This window comes from Canis lupus, chromosome 11 (assembly GCF_011100685.1).
Source record: "Canis lupus familiaris isolate Mischka breed German Shepherd chromosome 11, alternate assembly UU_Cfam_GSD_1.0, whole genome shotgun sequence".
Classification (NCBI taxonomy): Eukaryota; Metazoa; Chordata; class Mammalia; order Carnivora; family Canidae; genus Canis; species Canis lupus.
In genome coordinates this window covers 70384134-70407991 of record NC_049232.1, presented here as the reverse complement: position 1 = coordinate 70407991, position 23858 = coordinate 70384134, and the positions used below count along the sequence as shown (strand labels likewise).

General features: G+C 49.0%; 1 protein-coding gene across 1 annotated transcript in view; it reads right to left on the bottom strand.

The window, feature by feature from the left end:
* PAPPA (pappalysin 1) overlaps window positions 1-14539 on the bottom strand; it is a 236708-nt gene extending 222169 nt beyond the window's left edge. Inside the window, 1 exon segment of the mRNA XM_038553223.1 lies at window positions 14122-14539. Coding sequence (XP_038409151.1) covers window positions 14122-14539 — 418 coding nt within the window.
* Between the last annotated feature and the right edge of the window lie 9319 nt (window positions 14540-23858).

Here is a 23858-nt window from a genome sequence, read left to right as displayed (position 1 = left end):
CTGATTCTTCTTCTCTGACCTGAGGACACTGGCCTAGGTGTGTCGTAAATTTACATCATTTACTCATTTGGAAGTCCCCCCACAAATATATATTGAACTGCTGCCATGTACCAGGCCCTGGGAAGGTGCCCTGAGCACAGCAGGCATGATTCCTGCCATCATCCTGCTCCCCTATCTTCTGGAAGGTCTCCAAGACACAGGTGAGAGTTGCAGGAGGAGCATGGGCACCTCCCATACAATTACACCTGTCTCTTCTCAGCTCTCTCCAGGGATGGGACTGGAGAAGCTAGCAGAAAACCATGGGGGAAAAGTACTTAAAGCTTACAGAATGGTACTCTGGCTCAGCAGACAGAAAGGGGAGTGATAGGGAAAGGTGGCAAGAACACACACAGGCAACTGGTCAGCTCAGAGAGATGAGGAAACATCTAACAGCTAGGGTCCTTCAGAACATGTTTGTGTTCACTGCTTGGCTATTACTAGGGCCCATGATGTCATTCCTCAAAGCACCTTTCCTTCAGAGCACCTCTCATCTTCTCTGTTATTTAGAGCCACCTCCAATTCACTTAACCCCATTTCTTGAACACCAATGGGCAGGGCTGGTACTGTGCTAAAGCCAGGAATAAACAGAAATGAAGACAGAAATGGTCTCTGCCCCCAAGGAGCTTGGAGACAAGTGGGGAGAGGCAGGCACATACGGAGGCAAACACAACAGAGTGATAAATGCGATGAGGGGCGGATATAAGGGGCTGCTGGACGTGATTCGGATGGTGATGGATGGAATTGTCTAATCATTTCCTAGTGTCATGCTCCTAAAAGCTACTCTGGGCCAGTGTCCTCAGCTGAGACATGAATCAAAAAGTGTTTATTGTTCTAATTTGATTTATGGCTCTACATTCAAAATGGCATGAGTGATCTATCCACATGCAAGGCAAAGCATGCCCTCTACATACAGACACATGCCACCTACTTCATGAGAAAGTTCCCAACCCGCCCAGGTGGAAGGGGCCTCTTATGCCCCTGAAAGCTCAGAACACTTTCTAGCCCTGTAATAAACATGGGTGTTCAAGAACACAGTGTTTCTGCCTCTGCGCTTCCCCAGGACTCTATTAATTGCTTCGTTATAGCAGTTACCATGATGTCATGTATCTGTTTACCAGTCTGCTTCCGCTGCTAGGACTGGGAGCTCCTCAAGGGATGGAACTGTGCCCTGCACTTCATTTTAGTCCCCTCCCCCCCGCCACCCTTGGTTCAACATACAATACACAGAGACTAAAGGGTGCTCGATAAACATCCATTAAGTGGGTGGATGGGTGGAAGGGTGGGTGGGTGATGGATGGATGGATGGATGGATGGATGGACGGACGGATGGGTAGGTAAGTGGGAGGGTGGGTGGATGGAAGGAAGAAAGGAAACAAGGAAGTTGGTTGACTTCTAATAAATTGTCATTTCCTACTGAACCTCACAGAATGCCTAGGATAGAGCCTGGCACATAAGAAGCGCTTAAGAAAAGTTACCAAACAGTGGTATATTTCCTTCTAAGTCACTAATGTGAACTCACAGATGTAACTGGCATCACCCCCACCCCCATCGTTCCCACAAAGGAAAGCAAAGTGACTCAACGGAATGAGCACTGATTTGGAAGTCAAGAGATCTGAGTTCTACTTTTGATTTTGCTGCTAACTTGCTGCTTAACATTAGTCAACTCAGCTTAATTTAACAAGTTAACTTGCCTGGACCTCAGTTTCTCCAACTGTATAATGAGCATATTTGTCTGATAAAGCAGAGCATAAACGTCATTGGGAAAGGGTGAACCAGATATGGTACTTGTTTGTTTTTAGTGGATCGTATCTAATCAGCTCAGTGGGGCTGTTCTGTACAGGAGTCATCCTGAGAGCTTACAGTATACTGGGCTCTACAGGGGCTTAATCGGCTCCAGTGAGAACACACCACAAACTCAGTCTTGCCACTCCAGGGTCATTCTTCTACTCTGAAGCCCATAGTTCACACAGCACCGTCACCTACATACATCCCAGACTCAGCTCAGAAAAGGGAAATGGAATTAACCTCTGCCTCAACACCGTCTTTGAAATCTTATCATGTTCATTCAGATTCTTCTTCCATCCCCATCCCTTCCCTCTTCATTCTACTATCAATCTCGAAATGTTTGCGTCAGTCACCGGGGGCACCATTTCCCGTCCCTTCCTCCCTTCATCCACCCATTTATCCTTGCATGTATGTATCCTCTATGGAACTTCTACTGGACAACTACTGTGTTCCAAGCCATGCTCTAAGCCTGTGGATAAAGACAAAATTAAACTGGCCTGAGTTTGAACTCTAGTCCCACCACCATTTAGCTGTGGGGTCTTCAGCAAGTCATGTAACTTTCTAAACCTAATTCAGAGGGTTCAAAGTGTAGCACTCTGCACAGTGCCAGCACATAGTAAGTGCTCATTATAAGCTAGCTGCTTTTATTACTGTTATTACTGCTGAGAATACGTACTTTCTCCCAAGGGTATATAAACAGCGGATAGAGGATTCCAGATCCTGAGGTCACCACAAGGTCTCACAAGATCAAGGGGAAGCAGATGGAAAGCCCCCCTCCCCCCAATCAGGAAGGAGGGAAATGGATGAAAACCCAGGCAACAGATATGACTTCCAGGACACTCGAGGCCCAGTAAGAACCTGATAAGGGGGAGAGGGGGAAATCTGAGAGGAGAGCAAATCTTGGGATTATGTGCTGTAGTGCACACACAAAACAAATGCTTTGCAAACAGGCGAGGGGCTGAGAGGGGTAGACCAAGGCTAAAATGTGGCTTGGATTAGAGAGGACGAAATGTGAGTTGAGGAGGCATTTAAATGCACTGCTCCCCTCCCCCCTCTGTTTTGGAAGGCCAGATTTCTTTTCCCTTCTGACTTCTTCGCTCAAGGGGAAATGGAATTAACCACTGTGTAATGTTTTTGAGTGTGACGCACGGGTTAGGTCATGTGCTTTGGTTACGTAATGCAACATGCCTGAGGTTCCTGAGCTCTTTCTCTCAGAATCATTAGACATGTAGCTGGTTTTGCTATCCAGTCATGCATTCATTAAACAGAAATGTACACAGCGCCTTTATAAGCCAAAGGCTGTGCTAGGCAGCGGAGAAGTTGAGATGACCCCAAATATGCACACAATTAAATGTGATAAAGAATTCCAGGTGTTTTGGTATATGTGTACAGAGGGTATAATGGAGACAGATGGATAAGAGAGGTGGGGGACAGTCAGGGAGGGTATCCCGGAAGGGGGAAACATTGAGCAGAATCCCATGGAAGCTAACGTGTTCTGCAAAATGGTGCAGGGGTATATAGAAACACAGCAACTAAAGAAAATTATGTCACAAAAATGTCCAGGGTATCTAAGGGGAACTGCAGATAATGCCAATGCTATTGAAGGGCCTAGAGCTAGAGGTGAAAGAAAAGAGTCGGATTTATGTTTTGGGAAAAACTGGCTATTGGATGTTGGAGGAAAAAATGAAGGGGTGCAGTGTGGGGCCGAGGCTGAGAGAGGTGGGCATTACAATCCTAGGGAAACAGTCAAAGCAAGAGGCCCAGAGGGCCTAAGCCAAGAAGAGGGAAGACTAGCTATAAAAATGTTAAGGAGGCAGGACAGATGAAAATGGATGACCAAGTATGGTGGGTGATCTACCTAGAGTGGGTGACACCAGATGAGAACACAAGGAATTTTGGAGAAATGATGATTCAGCTTTGGACATGTTGCATTTGAAGTGCGTGTTAACATTTCCAGTGGATCCATGAGTCTGGAGTCCAGCAGAGCCTGTAGACAAATGATGCTCATCAGCGGAGAGATGGTGATTGCTCAATGGGAAAGGATGCAACATCAGGGGACAAGCCGACAGAGGCCTGGAAAGACTCAGAGGACAGAGGACCTTACCCAGCTTGCTCACTGATTTGGAGTCTTTCCCCCAGCAACCCTCAGTTTCCTATCTTTGAAAATAATGGTTTTGATGAATCCTTCTGACTCACATATCTTGGTTCTTGGGACTTACTATGTGAATCGTTAGTTCACAGAACAGTACAGTCTGGATTCATTTCTTAGGTTTTCTGCTCGGGTACTTTGTATATCTTAGAACAAGGCAATCTTGTACCTGACTGGACTGTTTTTCCATTTTTTTTCCAGCCTTTGCAGCTGAAAGATCTACAACATCATTGGGGGAAACAGCCCCTTCTCTAGAAACACGTGTGGTCTGATCCTGCCCAGCCACATTTCACGTTTATTGGACAACAGGGATTAAGAAAGGATGGAATGGGGCAGATAAAGGTGTAACTTCTTGATTACAAAGGGGACAGGTCCAGGTTAGACCATGAGCTTCCTGAAGGCACAAGGCTGGACATGCTCCCCACAACCACATCCATGGATGCCAAGCTGTGGCCTCCCACCCTCTAGACTCTCTGTCTCTACTTCCTCCAAATGAACTAGAGCCTGGTTTAGAGAACCTAGTTTCTCTAAAATTGAAAAAGGGTCACCTCCCCCACTCTTCCAGTGTTTACGGACCCTGGGTCTGTGGCAAATAATATGGAAAAACAAATGTTCTTTTCTTTGTTTGAAGGAAAATCTAAGTGGCCACAGAAAGTATGTTAGGTGTGAGGAACAGAGAGAAAGAGAGGAAGGAGGAGGACGAGAAGAAGAACGAGGAACTTCATTGAAGACAGTGCTGAGGATTCACAGAAGGAAAACAGGCTAACGGATCATCACAGACTATAGAGTTTTAGTATTTTACTTCATGTAGTAATCTGATTAACATGATAAGTGAGACTAAAAGGTCAGTGGCCTACCGTGATGCCCAGGAACTTGCCTGAAAGGGCCCTTGTATAGTAAGGAATTGTGAAATGTGAGTATTTTAGCTATGAGCCAAGTAAGTGACCACCGGAAAGGTCACTCCGTTGAGTTTTTTGGAGTACCTGTGGCAGTGATGATGAGCAAAATGACTGAGATGGTTTCCAGCTCTTGGGAAGTACCAATATTACCTAAATAATGTCTTCAGTCACTCTTTGACAAAAATTCTACCCATTAATACTTTGCTTTTTGATATAAAGCTTTCCGGGGAGGCACGAAAGTACATAGGTCTATGGAAGAGGAACGTTCTAAGGTGTCGTCAGTCAATGAAGCCTCAGCAAGAAGGAATACCAGGTCATTTTTCAAGAAGGAGTGCTGCCGGGGGCGAGGAAGCAGAAAGTGTGCGGCCACGGGGCCCTCGAGAGGGACAGACACCACCTAGTGGAGGAAAATGCACCCAAACCAGGAAGAAAACTGCAACCATGGCCAAGTTGACGGTTTTGCCTTAGGTCTGACCTGATTACGATTATGGAATCCTAGGGGGACCTCTGCGTGGAGGGTCCCTAGGGCAAGGATAGATTCGTCCCTAGTTCAACCTTACAGATGAGGAAAATTGGCCCCCAAGAGGGAACATGACAGGTCCAGAGTCACAGAGTGAGGTAATGACTTGACTGGTCTAGAACTGACATCTCCTAGCTCCTGGTCCACTGCTCTTCCTTCTCCAATATCCCACAGTCTTTTATAGGTAGCCTCGGGTCTTCTCCTAAGGCTCTTCCCCAGTGCCACTTCTCATTACCGTCTCCCCTGACCACCCATCTAAATCTCACTCCTCCTGCAGCCCCACCCCTATGACGTGCCCTTTACTTCCTTCTCTATTTTTTTCTTTATGAACACATACATGTGTGATACAGTCACTCTCTCATGTATACTCTGTGTCCATCTCCTTACCCCATCCCTGAAAACACAGATTTCTTGAGGGCAGGGATATTTTCCTCTTATGCTCAGTGCTCTGTCTTCAGGCCCCAAACGGTACCTGGCACATCGCAAGAAGTCAGTAACTACCTCCTGATACCCAGGCAGGAGATGGACAATTTTTTACTGTGTCCCTTGTTCTCATCTGGATTCCTTAGCGTCTCCACTATGAGGACACATGAAACAATAAAGTGTTTCTATGTTTGCCTTTCCCTTTACCTTTTGTTTTATGTTGAGAGTGATGTATCTTTCCCGAGTGGCAAGGAAGGGAAAGGCAATCCCTGGCTCTGCCCAAGGAGATAAACCTGTCCAACTCTCAGTTATTGAGAGAATTAGAATTAACGTGTGGCAAGGTGGCAAGGGTCGGTCACACATAACACCAACATGAGTTAACGTTTACTGTGCTTACCCATGATCTAGATTCCATTACTAAGCATTTTCCACATGGAGGCCCAGTTAATCTTCAAAACAACCCCATGAAGTAGGAGCCAGCATTATCCGCATTTTACAGATGGGAAAAGTGAAGCTTGGAGATATTAAAGTAACTTGGCCAAGGTCACGCGGCTGGCAGGTGGGAGAGTCACGAAATCAAACTCAGGCCATCGGACCCTTGCGTCCTAAGATCAACCACTACAAAATAGTCCCCGGGAAGCCTACCCTCCTTTCCTGTGTTTCCTCATAGTGTCCACTTCTCCTGGGATTAGACACATGAAGGTCACTCCCTCAGACCTCAAGGAGTTTCTAGATGGTTCCCAGGACAATTGGAGATGGAGAGAAATGAGGAGCCAGACAAGTGAATAATAGGAATACGTGGAACTCTGTGTGTGTGTGTGTGTGTGTGTGTGTGTGTGTGTTGCCATAATATGCTTTGGATTGTCACAGCAACTAGCAGATCCTGGGGGATTCTTATGCATGGTATCAAAGATGCTAAATGCCTCACAGTGTGTGAGACGGTTCTATATGGCCAAGAATAGCCTCACTTAAAAGCTTCTTGCTTACCAGCAGGGTTCCACCACCACCCTCCTACACACGCCTCAGAAGCCTCCCCTTGAGCTCTCCCAGGATGGTCAGTCACCTGAGTTTTGTGAGAGTGCAGAGGGGAGGGCAGAGGGAGCTCCTAGTGTCTGAAGGCTGGACTGCACCCCGACTTTCATTTGACTGCTGTGTGACCTCGGGACGGTCCCTGACCCTCCCTCCCCAAGCTGGCACCGTGGTACTGGAACACCTGTTGGCTCACAGAACATGCAGGGATCTGAGCCTTCGACTCCTCCTATGGTGCTCAAACTCTTAATTTATTTTTGACTTTTTATTATGGAAATCCTTAGCCACACATGGAGGGACAGACAAAACGGGCATTGAAGCCCATCGTTTCTATCGCCTGTTCTCAACAGTTGTTATCAGTCTGCTGATCTTCCTTCATCTTCCACAGTGACCGTACCTTTATTAGTAGTGTCATTCTGGAGCATTTTAAACAAATAAAACAGACATAATGGACTCTAACCCATAAATACTTCGATAGGCAGTTCTAACAGATTAGGGGCTTTGAATATACATAATAACATGAATGGAATTCACAATAAGTGCTCAATGTCATCCCCTGTCCGTTCAGACTGTTCCCTGTCTTCAAACGGAATCTTGCACAAGTGCACAGTTTATACAGAATTAGGTGAAGGGAAGTGGGGGAAGGCGGAAACCTGCCCTCCAGCATCTCCCCAGGGGACCCTTAAGACTGCGGAGCGCAGTCTAAAAGCCCCTCTTCCACCCCGGAGCCTCCCTGTGCATCCTGAGAACACTGAGGCCCAGCAAGCAGTTGTCAAGGTCACGCAGCACCTAAGAGGTAGGATTCGGGAGACCTGTGAAGTCCCAACATCAAAGGGCTCCAGTGAGGTCACAGGCATGAAAAGATTTGCTAACTTGATCACTATTTATCATTTGCAATGTGAATAATGATAATGAAGGCGCCTTCCCAGGAATGACCTTGATCACACAAATTCCTCACATCTCTCACCTCCCAGCCTACCGCCCCTTCCTCTTGCTGACATGTGGACCTGGTCCTAATCTTGGCCAAGAGCTTCTGCTACCATTGTCTCACCGGGTTCCTGCGACAACCTGTGGGGATGGGGAATGTAACCACACCTGGAATCCTGTCCCCTGACGCCCCGGTGGTTGAGCTGGGGGCTCCGGGTCCCACAGCTCAGGGGAGGCCAAGTCAGTACTTGAACTCAGAGCTCCTGAGGCCCAGTTTCAGGTCTTCATAAGGAGCCAAGGGGCCAAGATCCACAGGTCAGTCCTCAGTTAAGTATTTCCAGGAAGTGCATCAAGGCATGAAGTGGGGCCTTTGTGCAGCAAGAAGAAAGAGAAGGGGACGTTAAGGGAAGCAGAGCAGCTGGGGGGGGGGGGGGACAGGCACTTGCTGGATCCCTGAGCCTTAGGGAGACAGGGTGCGAGCTGGCTGTGGACGAGGTCCTCCTACCCAGGGCACTTGGGCATTTTCCCTTCTCCTCCTCTGAGATAGCTACAGCCTGAAGCTCTAGGGGTCTCCAATGAGGGGGTCTCACATGGGGGGTGGTCTCAATGAGGGGGCTCTGAAATAACGGGAACATACCCCTTCCGTTAGAATTGGCCCAGTGCAAAGTTGAGGCTGCCTCAGCTTCCCTTCCTTCTCGGGGAGGTTCCCCTCCCCACCCCTTGGAGAGATTCATGTAAAATCAAAAGCCTAAGACTCAGTGTTACCTGCTTACAGGAGTGTCAGCACTTGAGAGGTGACACCCGCTGGAGAGAGGGTAGTTTCACACACAGAGGTGGCTCTGGGAAAAATGGAATGGCAGGGCCATGGCACCCAGGGGGTTGGGGGCAGCAGGGGAACCGAGAGTGAAGGAAGGGTCCTTTCTGGTGTTTGGGAACTCAGAATGGAGACAGGTACAAATCTCTCAAGTCTTAGCCACTAACCAGTTCAGTTAGTGCGCAGTACTACTTCCCCTGTGAGCCTCAGTTTCTCCGCCTGTAGAGCAAGGAGACCTTAAACTGGATCGGGGATTCGCCCCACTGGTGGTCCTTCCATGCCATCTGAGGAGGCTTTGAAATACCCCAGCGCCCAGGCCAAGCCCCGACCTGTGACATGAGCATCCCCGGGAAGCGGCCTGGGCATCGGGATGTTTTAAAGGCTGGTAATTCCAGGCGCGGCCAGGGTTGTGAACTCCCGGACAGTATGACCTCCCAGGCCCCTCGGAGAGGGCACAGTTTGTGAATATACTTTAATTCTTAGCCCCTGTATGACCCTGGTCCTCAGTTTCCCCACTGCACAACGACCTGTCTGCCCCAGTCCCTGCCTGGGCCGACACTGCACGGCCCACGTTCCCGAGCTCCACACCTCTGACCGGCCTCAAGTTTGCTCTCCTCTGTGGCAAGGAGCCAGGGTGATGTCCCCTCCAACACCCAGCCGTCCACGTGAATGGCTGCTTGGGGAAAAGGGGAAGTGGAAGGAACCCAGGGGAGGAGCAAGAGGCATGTGACAGTAGATCTGTGACCCGGACCCCACTGTGACCACCGTCTGCCTTTTGCTCCTGAGGGTGCACACTCTTCGGTGCTAACCGGTTTGCTCATTCATTGGTCCAGTGGCTCTAGACTTCCTCTGGCTCTCACCACTGAGGGGTCATCCAAGTAGGTCAAAGAAGAGGAAATGAAAGTGCAAGGGGAGAGAGTGGGGGGGGGGGCGTCTAACTGTCCCCTGACATACATGGTCTACTCCCCCAATAACTCGAGAGGCGATGTCCTCCCAGCGCCAACAGGCCGACTTCCTGGGAGCCAGGTTAGCCAACTGGAAAAGTGAAAAGGGAATGCTGTTACTTACTGGATCCCGTTCCCGTTGACTGAGTCCCTAAGAGGAGCTGACACCCTGCCAGGTACTTTCTGCATGTTTACTTCCCTGCAATATCCCGGGATCACTATGCCCATTTTGCAGATGAGGAAACCAAAGGACAGGAGGAGATGAAAAGTGACATTGATCTCAAATCTCACGGCACGGGACCGGCAACCGTGATTCCAAGCCCCGTCTGCTTAATCCGGCAGGAAAGGAAAAACAGACCCGCCAAGTCCAATCCAGGGCCCCGAGTGAGACTTAGACCTGCTCTCTATCCTCTTAGGTGCGTGGTCAGCACCCAGCAATGCAGAAGGGATGGGGAACATCCCGCCTTAAGCATAAGGAAGGAAACGTGAACGGCTCTTCTCGCCCCAGGAAGGCCGTTGAAGGGGATACGGGCACTTAGAACTCAAGTTCACACGTGGGCTCTGCCTCCCTGAGGGGCGGGGGGACCGTGGACTGTCCAGGTGTGTCCTCGGCCCATCAGGGTAAGACCGAGCTCTCCGGGAAGTCGGGAAGTCACGGCCAGTAGTAGGAGTGAAGTTTGCAGAGCACTTCCGATACACCAAGTCCAGTCCTGAGTCCTACCCTCACTTTGCAGATGAAGCCGAAGCCCAGAGGACTCAACCAGCTTGGCCGAGGTCACCCCGCCAGTTAGGGGCAGAGGTGGGTTCTCGAGTGGGCAAACTAAGGGCTGAAACGGGCACCTCACCCCCGCGACGTTCTAGACCTGGATGTGACGACGACGACAGGTGGGGGCCAGCCTTGTGAACAGATGGCACTCCTTGCCCCCCAGCCTTCCCTGTTAGGGCACCTGTGAGGCTGGGAAAATTGCAGGCACTCTTTTTGGGGGGGCCTGGTGGGGTAGTAGGAAGTGGGGGCGGCAGACGGGAGGAAATAGTCTTTTCCGAATAGCCAGCGAACTCAACAGTCCAACATTTGGAACAAAAGAAAAAAAAAAAAAAACGTGGCAAGCAGAGGTGCTGGACGGGATTCAGGTAAATCCCTTTCTCCTTCAGAGCAGGAATTCTGGATCACTGAGGGATGGGGCGGGAGGAGGGCAGCACTTGTGCGGTCCACATTTCACTTATCTAACACGTCAGGAGAAACTTTAACAAGATTAACTGCTGCTCGGGGCCTCTGCTCGATGGAGCAAATTGAGTCTATTGTTTTCTTTTTCTTCTCCTTTCTCTTTCTTTGGACTGGAGGGTTTTGGGGAGGGGGGGCCCTTTGGGGATGAGGGGCAGGGGTCTGGCTCCTGCCTGCTACGGGACAAAAGCAAAGGAGTGTGTAGGAAAGCCCCCCACCCTGGACTTGAAAGGGAGCCCAACGTGCTGTGCGGGGAAGGCAAAGGCTGTGCCTGGGTGGTGGGCTTGGGAGGGGGAAGAGGTGATGCTGTTTACTAGACACGTTCTCTCAGTGGCGGCAGCGGCGGTGCGTGCAGGGGGGGCGGGTGAGGCCTGGAAGGCCGCACGCCTGAGATCAAAACCGAGCTCCTGCTGCCCCGGCGCTGTGTCCCCCCAGCAGCACCCCTCCTTCCCCTCTCTGTCTCCCTATCGGGGTCTGGAGAGAACGGGTAAGGGTGGGGGTAACCTCTGCGGACCCCTTTCCACCAGGGCCTTAAAGGATTCTCAGATCCTACAGACCCTCCATCATCGGTGGGCCCTGCGCACAAGCACCTCCTAACTTTGGCTTTGTTTTTGCCCGTATAAGCCTTTCCCTTTTTATTTATTAATATATATATATATTTTTCTTCTTCTTCTTCCCTTTTGGAAAAAATAAAAGGCATGTTTTCTGAGCTTCAGAAGCACGCTGCTCCTTCCCTCCTTCCCCCTGCCTCTCCAAGAGCGCCTGTCTGAACTGGTGTCAGGGAAGTTTTGAACCGGGGCAGAAATAGCATCCCGGGCGGATCTGGGAGCACAGCCCGCCTACCAGGAGCGGCAAGGCCTGCCTCTGCCAGACGACAGACCCGGTTAACAGCACCGTAAAATTAGACCTTTACGAAACCCAATTGAATCCTGCAGCAAAGAGTGATGTAAGGCAGCCTGGCCTGACAGCACGGCAGCAACCCTCTGCCTGAAATAGCAGCGCGCTCCCTGCTGAGAGATGCAAGCTCTCTCCAGATAGGGGACCAGGGATTCCTAGGAAAGTGGCGACGCCCAGCCCGAGGGAGCCAGCGGAGGTCAGGCGGCAGCCCCGGGCGCCCGAGGTCGAGGCGGGAGGACGGGAGGATGGCTGGGCACTGGCCGGGCTGCCCACCTAGGCCGGGCCTCTCCCCGCCTGAACTTACACGCAGGAGGGAGCCCGAAAAAGTGCTTCTGCAAAGAACCTCTGTTTGTTTGCTTTTTAATTCAAGGAGAAGCAGGTTCTTTTTCGTCCAACAGCCTGTACCGTGTTGGAGGATACGCAGAATGAGTCTCGGCTGGCTCAGGGCCAGGTGTTTACACACCGCCAATTCTGGCTCAGACTCAACTAGGGGAGGGGAAAAAAATCCACCAGAATCCTCGGGAGAAAAGCTCCTGGCTTTCTGGTGCTACACGACAGCAGTGCCTTTTCTTTCTTTCTTTCTTTCTTTCTTTCTTTCTTTCTTTCTTTCTTTCTTTCTTTCTTTCCTTTTCTTTTCTTTTCTTTTCTTTCCTTTTTTTTCTTCTTTTTTTTTTCCATTTTCAGAGGAATGTTATTTCCACACATAAAATGGGCCAGGCATTTTATACAAGCAATAATAACCTAACGTCCCCCATCCAATTAAAGTATTTTACTGCACAATCTTTGTGTGAGAGAGTGAATGAGTGCTCAAGAGAACGCGTGTGAAGAGAGGCTCCTTGTCTGAATTATAGACGTTTATAAAGCAAGCTCCTGTAGAATCCCAGGTGTTCTGCATACATACATACATGCATATATATATATTCTTTTAAAAAAAAAACGTATTTATTACCTTTTCATGGATGATACCTATCTAACCCTGAGCCCTCCCCTCCGCATCGGAAAAGCATTCCAAATCACTAGCATGGCAGGTAAAGCTTAGGAAGAATCAGTTCTACTCATTTCTTTCTTTTTTTTTTTTTTTCATCATCCCTGAGCAGCAGGCTCTGTGCTTCTCCCAGGTTCCGAAAGAGAAGTAAACAGACCATAGCCCTGAATCACCAGCATCATCAGGATTAGTGGAAAGAGCACTTCCCCTCGGCTCTGCGGCCGTACCCCGCTTCAGGTGCCTAGGACCTGGATGCTGAGACCCAAAGAGCCCGGTTTCCCTCTGCTTCTTGGAGGAGGTGGGGATGGAGGGGTGGGGGGGCAAGAGAGGGAAAAAAATAGCATGTGGTGACGTCAGATGTGGGGGGAAAGTCACTCTCTCGCTCTGGGCTTGGGAGCGGGAGCCCGGGAGCCCGGGAGCTCCGGGGGCAGGTTCCTGGGAGAGCAGCAGAGTTTGGGTGCCCCGAGATGGGGCTCGCGGAAGCAGCCAGACAGAGAGAGGCACAAGTGGCGGAGGAGCTCACAGCTTTCCCGGGAAGACAGCGCAGGGGGGCGGGGGGGATCGCGCACCGCCTCCGCAGGCTTCCCGGCGGCGCGAGGGGGGAACCCCTGCTCTAGGACGGGGCAAGGCTGCCTGTGCAGGGAGGGAATCTCCCGGGCTCGGGCCGCGGAGGCGAAACTTTCCTCCTCGGCTCCGGCGCCGCCGCCCCCCCCCCCCTCCACCCACCCACCCAGTTGCATTAAAGGCATTGCCCCAGCTCCATGGGGAGGGGGGCGGACGTTGGTGGAGCTCGTCTAAGGTCTGCAACCCTCACCAAGTGTCCGGTTTCACTCGGGGCTCGGCCGGGGAGGGTGGGGAGCGAGCACTGCGGCTCCCGGCGGGCCCCCGGGGGTCCCCCGCAGCCCCGCGCGCCCCGGGGAGGCCGGCTCGCCCCAGCCCCGAGGCCCGGCCCGGGATGTGCGCGCCCGTGCGCGGCGGGGCGCAGGGGGCGCAGCCCGCAGAGCAACTTCGGGCACTTCGAGGACTTCTAAGTCGTTGGGATCGCGACAGCCCCATCCTTGGAGGCTTTCGGGGTGCACGGGCCCCCATGAAACGGGGACGTGGGAAGGGGGGCTGCTCATCTCCATGAACAAGTGAGAGAGATCCGTGAGCCCCAGGATCGTGCCCCGCGCGGGCCGCCCTCCCCTCCATCCGCGGCCGGCCCCCTCCAGCGGGACGTGCGTGCACAAGGCTCCCGAGGGGCTCCGGCCGCCGGGAGCGCTCCCCGAGTTCCTCCCGACACACACACACACGCGCACACACGCGCACACACGCGCAGGCACACACACGCGCGCGCGCGCGCCTTCCCTCCTCCGGGCAGGCTGGGCAGCCGCGGAGCCCGCGCGCGCGCCCATTCGGCAGACGCGGCAAAGCGAGGCCGTCCGCCGGCGCGGGGCGCCCGCCCCCCGCCCCGCTCGCCCGGGCCCCCGCCGGGGCGCCCTCGCCTACCTGTGATCACCGCCGGGGACCTCTGGCCGCCCTCCGCTCGCAGCCACACTTGCAGCGTGAACGCGTCCCGGGGCAGCTCGAGGTCGGCGCGGAGCCGCAGCTGCTCGCCTCGCCCGCCGAAGTAGAGCGCCCGGCCCGGCGGGCCCGGCTCCGCGGCGCCCCTCGCCTCCCGCTGCTGCCGCCGCCGGGGGACGCGCACGGCCTCCCAGGCACCGCCCGGCGGCGGCGGCGGCGGCGGCGGCGGGGAGGCGCGGCGGCCGCGGGCGGCCCGGGTGGCGCAGGTGGCCGGGCCGGCGGCGGGGCGCGGGGGGCGGCCGGGCCGCGGGTCCCTGCGGGCGCGGCGGGGGCGCTCGGCCAGCCCGCAGCCCAGCGCGGCGCTCAGCAGCCCGAGGCGCAGCACCCAACTCCAGAGCCGCATGTCCGACGGTCCCCCCCCGCCCCCCCTGCGCCCCTGCACCGCCGCCCGGAGCTGCCAGCTTTGGGAGCCGCGGCGCCTCGACTTCCCTCGCCTTTCACCTTCCCGGCCGAGCCCCCCCTTCCACTCGCTGTGCCCCTTTTCTTTCTCGCTTCCCTCCTCAAGGTGTGTGCTCCACTCCCCCCACCTTTGAAGAAGGAAAAAAAAAAATACAGCCCAACTCCTCCTGGTTGGCAATTAATTTCTCTCCCCGCTCCTTTATCTGCCTTATTTCACCCCCCCACCCTCTAACAGCTGGTTGCCTTCCTCCTTGTTTTATTTCATTTTATTTTATATGATTTCTCGCTGTTCCAAAAAAAAAAAAGCTCCTCTAAGACACTGATCCGCTGAATTCCCTCCCCCCCCAAAAGATGCTCTAATTTATTTATTTTTTGCGTCCTTTATAACACAAGCCACAGCCCCCTTCTCCCCCCCCCCCCGTCCCCCCTCCCCTCCCTCCTTCTTCACAAAATGAAAGGAAAGAGGGGGGAAAAAGCCCTCAGAAGATGAGTAAACAAGCGTATGCTAATCTGCTCCCGAGCGCTCCACCTTCCCAATTGAATGAGTCCCTGTTAAAACTGCGGGGATCATGACTAATCAATCAGTTTGGAGAGGCCGAGCTACCCAGCCTTCCTCCACTTCGCCGTTTGCCTCCTTCGCTCCCGCTTCTCCACCCCCTCCTTTTTTTTTTTTTTTTTTTTTTTTAGAAGACAATCTTAAAGTAACAATTTAATGAAATTCTGTACACACCCCCTTATGGTCCTTCCAGCTCTCCTCATTCCTGCTCAAAACACACATTCCTGTTTTTGTTTTGGTTTGCTTGCTTTTTTTGTCCCCCCCCCTCCTTCACCACCCACCCCCCCTTATTATTATTATTATGGTTTTTTTTTTTTTTTTCTCCTGGCGGGAGGAAAAAAAAATCTCGCGCCTCTCTCAGGAGCTCCTTTGCACTTTGCTGGTAAACCTCATCCCTCTCTATAGCACAGAAAGGGTCTTGAAACTTGATTCTCTGAATTTTTTGTAATGCTGTCTCTCTCCCTCGCTCACCCTCATCTGTCTCTCTCCCCCCCTCCCTCCTTCTTCCTCTCTTTTTCTCCCTCTCTCCACTCCCTTTCTCTCCCTCGTCCTCTTTCCTTCCTCCTTACTCCCTCTCTTTTACCTTCTCAATCCCTTTCCCCGGCTCAGAATTCCCTTAAAGTTATGCAATGGTGAACGTCCCCCCCCCCCCCACACACACACACACCCGCCCTCCTCTCTGAGCCCCCAGTGCTGCTGGTTGCAGCTAGTCCAAATGTTGTCTTCAAAATCCTCACAGAATCCTCAGGAACAACCAGAAGAAAGGCATTTTCCAAGGCATTTGCCTTTCCGAAGCTTGCACTCAGCACAACTGGGTCTTTACTCCAGGATACTCTTAAAAATATTCTATTGGCTGTTAGAAATTATTGTAGTTTTATATTAAAAAATGAGAGAGACATATTCATTTACCTGCCTTTTTTTTTTTTTCAACCTAAGACACTCAGGTTCTCCGACACTGTTCAAGTCACAGGTAAGGGTCTGACCGTTTGCTGCTTTGTGGATCTGTTTTGAACTGGGACATATATGTAATAGATTTTTGTTCTTCTTCCCCCCTCTTTATGGAACTCAAAAGCTCCCCCTTATGGCAAAACAGTTCTTTTTTTTTTTCCCTTCCAAGTGTTTAATAAGTCAAAATGAGTTAGCAGTGGTGAATTACGAATTATTAATTACCAGTATGATCAAATAATGTAGTGATAAAAAGATGCTGCGTGAGGTTTGCATGTGGAAAGCACGCTAGGAGCCTGAGGTGAAGTTTGCTCCATTAACCAGGGGACTTTCCTCCCCATGCACCCCTGTCCTCAGGGCTGCTCCAGATCTTTCCCAAGAGCTGGGATCATGTCTGCACACTTCAGGGAGAGTGAATACCAGTGGAGAATATGTGTTGGTGAAAGTATGCAGATTTGTAGAATGAGCAAATGACTCAGACATCCCCTCTATAAAAGCCGGAATGTGGTATGCAGGGATTATGGCACTATTCTGAAAACAGGAGATCTCAGAGTCAGATCTTCTTGGTTTGGGAAGAACTGGCCACATGGTCCGGGGCCAAGAATGTTTGAACTCAGTTTCTCTAGTTATGAAATGAAAATGGTGTCCTATTAAATGTGTTTCCGGGCTGAAGGGAAAAGATCTTCGGGAGTCCAATGCCATAGATACGGAATTCGCCGGAGCAAATCGTTCACTTTCTGCAATTCCAAGTCATCTATGAAAGTCATGAGGTTGGCATTCAATTAAAAAAAAAAGAAAAAAAAAAAGCAAAGCAAAAAGATCTATGTTGAACTCCATAAATTACATCCTGCAAAACCCCCCTCTTTCCCCAACAGAGGTTGGAACATGACTACGAATTCACTTCAATTGTGGCAATTAGGCATTGGAAAACTCTATTCCTTCCAGAGGCTTCTAAGTCATTGTATACAACAGTTTTGAATATTCCTAGACGTGTGGGACGTTGTCAGCTTTCCCACAAAGAGTCATAACACAGAGTTTCAGTTCTAAGTCCCCAGTCACGCCAACACGTGTCAGTGCTCTGTCCCGCACGAGCCGCTTTGCCTCGCTAGAGCCTTCCACTGCTGCACCTTTAAAATGGGACCATCTCCCGAATTCATTTTGACCACAAACTATGCTCTGGGGTATACTACTACTCTGTAAACTATAAAAATGCTAAGTGAATACCATCTAGTTTACGGTTGTCGGCAAGTGCCAAGTGCCCCTTAGGTTCTTAAAGACAAGTGAAAACCCAGGAAGCCAAGGTTTCATTTCTGTCCTGGGGCAGACGTGAGGATGAAGGGACAGATCCAAGTATCAGAGCTCCCGAGCTTCTCGATCTCAGCCCCCAAGTGCGTCGGAGCAAGTGGCAGAGACGTTCACGGGTCTTCTCGTCGAACACACAATTGCTATTCTATCCCAGCCGCCTCGGGACCCACTTTGACTTTGATACCTGCCTATATGTGTTTGCTTTTAAAAACTGAGTGAACAAGTCTGAATGAATTGTGACCCTTGGTTCATGACCCACCCTGACCACGGGTCTATGCATACCACTCTTATTTACTTACATGAGATACAAAATTTATTACACGCTGCTATCCCTCTTTTACTCGATCCCTCGGTCTTTCAAGGATTTGCCTCCTGTCCTTTCATCATTTATAGTCAAAGAGCAATTGTCTGAGACTGAGGGGACTCAGGTTCTAGTTCTGACCTATGTGGACCTTTGACCTGTTGGCTCTTAAGTCAAATGAAAGAACAGAAGTCAAGGATACCTAAGATCGCTTCCAAATCTGAAGTGTAATGGAGTCCCCAATTATTAGAGTATGCCAGTAATTTCCATTAGATGGTCCCATATTTATCAATTCCATCCCAACTCCCACCCAAGGAATTCCTTGGTTTGGGGGCAGGGGGCCTTGTCCTAAAAACTAATTTTTTAGAACAAAAGTAATTCCTTTCCTCCACTCTCAGGATACACGCCTTCGTCATTCATCTTATTTGGTAAAAAGTAAAAGCGAGATATTTTGCCAAGGAGGGTGTAAGTGTCTACAAGACGTTGGAAGACTAACGTCTAAGTGGATTCCTAAAGTTTGGGACGGGTTTGAATGAGTGAGAGTCGTTCAAGGAACACAGCACTGTGACCTGCAGCATGTTGCTGAATTTCTCTGAGTCTCAGTGGCCTTATCACAGCGCTGTCTTGAGGTCCATGGGCTGTGTGACACATAGTAGGTGCTCAATAAATGAGCACCCTCTCTTCCTCCCCAGGGGTCTAACTTTTATGACCCTCTGGGCTGGTGCCACCTCTCATCACCCGAGCCCCACCGACTTCTTACTCTAAGCCAGGATTACATTCATCTCAGAATTCCTAGGCAAGCATTGTCTGTTTGGTAGAATCTGGAACTCCCTGAGATAAGATCTCACATTGTTCTCGGTGTCCTGTTTATGTCTTTCTTTCAAGATTAGAACCCACCTAGGGCAAGGATCTTCTGGAGCTCCTTCTGTTGCCACACCCCTCCCCCACCGGTCTGAAGGGCTCCCTCCTCTGGGCTCTCACAGAACTTCCTCTGAATTTCTCTGGGCACATCCCCAAACCCAGCCATCATGCTTAATTACACATCTGCTGGTCTCCCCTTTCCCTGTGGGACAGTCTCTGTTGCATTCACATTTGTGTTTCCCCAAATGATGCGCAGCACAGCGCTTTGCACAGAGCTGCTGCTTTAGAACCGTTCAATTTAATTATTCCATATACATGGTGTATATTTGGAGTAAGAGAAATTCGATTCAAATCTCCTCCTTGCTTAAATTAACAATTCTTTTTTTTTAAAAGATTTTATTCATTTATTAGAGAGAGAATAAGCAGGGAAAGCTTCAGAGGGAGAGGGAGAAGCAGACTCCTCACTGAGCAGGGAGCTGGATTCGGGGCTCTATCCCGGGACCCTGAGATCATGACCCGAGCTGAAGTCAGCTTCTGAACAGACTGAGCCACCCAGGCGTCCCTTAAAGTAACAATTCTAACAACAGCTTACCTCTACTGAATACGCAGTATGTTCCAAGCAATATTTAAATGCTTTTATAGGAATGATTCTATTTAATGCTCACAACAAGCCTACAAGCCTACAGAGGAGGTCCAACAATCATCCCATTTTATAGGAGTTAAAAAAAAAAAAAAAAGCAAAACAAAACCTTAATCACAGAGAATAAATAAATAGTGGAGAGCCCAGCCAATCTGGATCTAGCACTCTGTGTTCTAGCTCCAGGGGCTGGGAAGAATCACTTAACCTTTTGAATCTCATTTTTCATTTTTATAGATTTCATGGGGTTATCTGGTAGATTAAATGAGAAGATGGATATCATGTTGCATAGCCACTAGTACATATGTCAGTGGGTGCTGGATAAATATTAGCTTCTTTACTTCTTCCCCAACAGTCGTTGAGTTATGTTAATTTAGCACACAGACTAGAGTTGACAACTGCAAGAATGACACCAGCAGGAACAACAACCTGACTGTATTGGGCACCTACTATGTGTTAGACACTAGGTTCTAACTTTTTCCTTCATAGGACGAGGAGATAGGTTTGAACTCAGTCTATATCTGAACTGCTCAGCAGCTTTCTATCACTCTGTCTTCTTAACTCATACTAGAAAAAATAATTTTCAGCCCTGAATATATTACGGTGTTTGTATGCTTTATTCGTGTCGAGGGAGGGAGGGTGAGGAGGGGAGGAGGAGGAGATGGGAGGGTAGGGAGGCTGGGAGTGAGGGAGGTGAGGGGTGGAGGTAGGGGCGTTTATGGGGTCGGATGTGGGGATGTTTGGGTGAGTGCTGGATGTGGGTCTGGGTGGTTTCTTTCTTCTGTTTTTCTTCTTCTTCTGTTTTTTTCTTGTCTCTTTCTTCTTTCTGGTCTTTCTTTTTTTTTCTTCTTCTTTTTTCTTCTTTTGTTCTTTCTTTCTTTCTTTCTTTCTTTCTTTCTTTCTTTCTTTCTTTCTTTCTTAGAAGCTCCAAGCTCTGTCTGGAAAAAAAAAAAAAAAAAAGGTCTGTGGTTTAATCATTGCCTGTTCTACAAAGTCAGGGTGGAAAGGGAGGCAGTGATCATACTGTTTCCTGAGGTGGGGTTGCAAGGGAGAGGGTTAGGGACCACTCTGGCTGGGCTCGAGGTGTTTTCCTTTGTATTTTTTGAGGCTTTTGCATTTACAAGTGGGTGGCTCTGGAGTGAACTGGAGTCCTCTCTTACTCATCTCGCAGGCTTATGACTGGAAACTGAAAGAGCAACTTCCAGCATCCAACCCTGTCCTCAGACTCGTGCCAAAGAGTTCCTTTTTGCCCAACTCAGGTGCCCAAGACATTTCTTTGCTTAGAATTTTAGTTGAAGATGAAGATCCATGCCTAAAACTGTGTTTTTAAAAATTTGTACCCAAACATGAATTTATTTTTATTTTTATTCCAGTAATTTTAGTTACTAGCTATAATTTGTCATGAGAAGTAGTATCTCGAGTGGTTACATATATTGCATATTATATCATTTAATGCACAAAACCATCATCTATAGTTTTTTTATCCATATTTTGCATTTTTTTGTAATGAGTCTCAGGAGGTTGGATTTTATGGCACATTTGAACCTAAGTCTATCTCATTCCAAAGTCCACATTCTTAACTGTTTGACTGGCCTGCCTCTAATCTACCTGTAAGCTTTCTATTGTTTTAAATGGGAATAAAATATCTCCATAATCTTGTGGAAGAGGAAGCTTTGTGAGAAATCAGAAATGGGCAATGGTGGGCGTTCTCATTTCACCATGGTTTGCTTGATGGAAAATAAAGGGTTTGATAACCCATTCTGCTTAATTCCAGGACAAATGTATCTTGTGGCTTATTTGAGAAGAGGCCTGAGTCACATGGTGGCCAATGCTTTCAACTCTCTTTCTTCCAGAAATTGCAGAATCATTATCCAACTCGCCATGGTTCATGTCAACTGAGATGGAAGGCATGCAGTTAATTGCTCTTCAGTGAAGGCCATCCCATCGGAAACTAATCCAGCAATGCTTTCTGATGAACTCAATTTATACCAGTTAAGAGTAACATGACTCGTTGAGCACCTTGCCCATGCCATGCATGTACTTGTGGGTATGTAGTCTGACAACAACTTGATTAGGTTGGTCTTGCTCTGTCTGTTTTAAAAGCAAATTCAAATTCAGAAAGAGGGAGCAATTTACCCCAAATCACCTAGCTAGAAGATCTATGTCCAGATCAGAACTCTGACTTATGTGCTTTTCTCCAATCTAGCGCAAATGTCACCTTCTCCATAACATTATTCTTTATTAAACATTAAAATAAATCATTCCCAGAGGATTATTTAGCTTTCTTTCCTCTCCTATATTGTTGGATTTATGTCCTCATCTTCTTTTCTGTGCCAGATCTTAAGCATCTCGAGGAGGAGATCTGAGTGTACTGCCTTTTGAGGTCCTCCATGGGGTTAACCCTCTACGGTTTATGCTGACTAGGAGCTCAGTGAACATTTGGTGAACTCTTTGGGAACTCTGTGGCCCCTAAGTATGTGTGACATCCAGAACAATGTTCTGTTTCTTTAATTTCACCTAAACTTGAGTTCTTCATATTCATAAAACCCAGTTCTAGAAAGTCCTGGCTCTTTCAGGAAACCTTACTCATGCCCTCTACCAATCTGCTGAAACTTTCTCATGTCTTCTCTTCAAGCCATTTAGACAACACGATCATGCATCGCCTTGACTTACATTATCATGTGGGCATAACCCTACATAGACAGCAAACGGGGATGATGTTAGTATGTGCCTTACCAGCCAGCTGGTCAATATATATATATATACACACACACACACACACCCTTGAAATAGAAAGTGTTTTACACCTGCTAAATCTAGCACTCTCCCTTTGCAGATGCAAACTCACAGAAGGAAAGGGGTTCTCCCAAACTCACGCATCCAAACCGTTCTTTCTACTATAATGCTACTTCTCTTATTGCACATGGTGATACTTCATTTGTTCATTCAACAATTATTTATCAATTATTGGTTATGTGCCAGGTATTGTGTCAGTGTCAAGGTCTGTCTAGATGTCTAGCATGATTTTTCACTCTCAAATTATTATCTTTGTCATTAATAGTTGAAATTTATTGTTTGCTTTTATGTGGCGAGTGCTTATACATTATATCATTTAATCTTTATAACAACTCTAAGAGGCAAGTAATGTGATTACCTCCATTTTACAGAGAAGGAAAAAGAGCTTTAGAACACTATATGAATTTGTAACAATCAAAAACCTGGTATGCCTGCCTCCAGAGCCCACATTCTTTTTCCTTCCTTCCTTCCTTCCTTCCTTCCTTCCTTCCTTCCTTCCTTCCTTCCCTCCTTCCTTCCTTTTCTTTTTTCTTTCTTTCTTTCTTTCTTTCTTTCTTTCTTCTTTTCTTCTTCTTCTTCTTCTTCTTCTTCTTCTTCTCCTTCTTCTCCTTCTCCTTCTTCTCCTTCTTCTTCTTCTTCTTCTTTTCTTTTGACAGAGAGAAAGAGTACAAGCAGGGAAGGGCAGAGAGAGAAGGAGAAAGAGACTCTTAAGCAGGCTCCATGATGATGTGGGGCTGGATCTCACAGCCCTGAACCAAAATCAAGAGCTAGACACTTACCTGACTAAGCCACCCAGGAGCCCCCAGAGCCCACAATCTTAGCCTTTACTATAGCAATGAGAAATTTGGAAGTTCCTTCCAGACAAGTGGTAATTTACTGTGCAGCGTCCCATGGCTATCCTTAAACTCGAGGATATGGAGAACTAGCAGTGGCCAGCCCTCTGCAGGGAAGTCAATGAGCAACTCTAGTAAGATGAACATTGAGACAGAATGCCAATCAGTTCTGGGAGAAGACAGACAGAGACTAACTTGGGCCACATGTGAAAGCACTAATTTTTAACAGTTAATTAAGAAGAACAGCAGCAACAACAGCCTTAGACAATGGCCCCAACAGTTGTGGAAAGCTATCCGTTCCTACGGAAAAAGGGGCAGTGTCATGTAGATAAATGACCCGTTTACCCTTGACTGTATTCCTGTGGTGTGCAATAAAGACTGTGAGATAGACTGGACAGGTGAGGAGCTCTTGTAGGACCTAAGATCCAGGCTCTGCTCTCACTGGGGCCGCTCAACTCCTGCGTTGCTTTTGGACAAGCACTCACACTTTCTCCTTTGAGAAACTGTCAAAATGTGAGAGGTAGAGAACCACTCAGCCCTGGGTCTTGCAGCCAACAGATACACCCTGGTGCAGCTGTGTTCTAGGACAACTGTTCATTCTATCTTCTACAACTAATGTTCTTTCTGATTGGTTAGTGTCTGTGATCTAACAGTTGTTAAACGATTCTGAACATCACCCCAGGTGGATAATTTGTATCTGAGCTCAGAAGGTTGATTGCTATTATTCTGAGTCCAGTGGGAATCCTGCTAGGACCCCTGGATGATGTGCCCCCTGGTAGTCCCTCCCACTCAGCTCTTCCTGGACTCTCACCAGTGCTCTGGAGTCACTCCACCTTACTGTTTACCACAGGTCAGAATGGTGAGTGAGCACTTGAGGTCAAACGGGCTCTAAGGTCAGGAATGGTTCTCTGGACAGTAGCCTGACCTGGCTAGCCAGCTTTCAATCCACCAGTCTCAATGCCTTTCTGAAACTGTCTGGGCTACTCCGGTACATATGGTCCCAAAGGAAATATTAACTTATCTTCACTT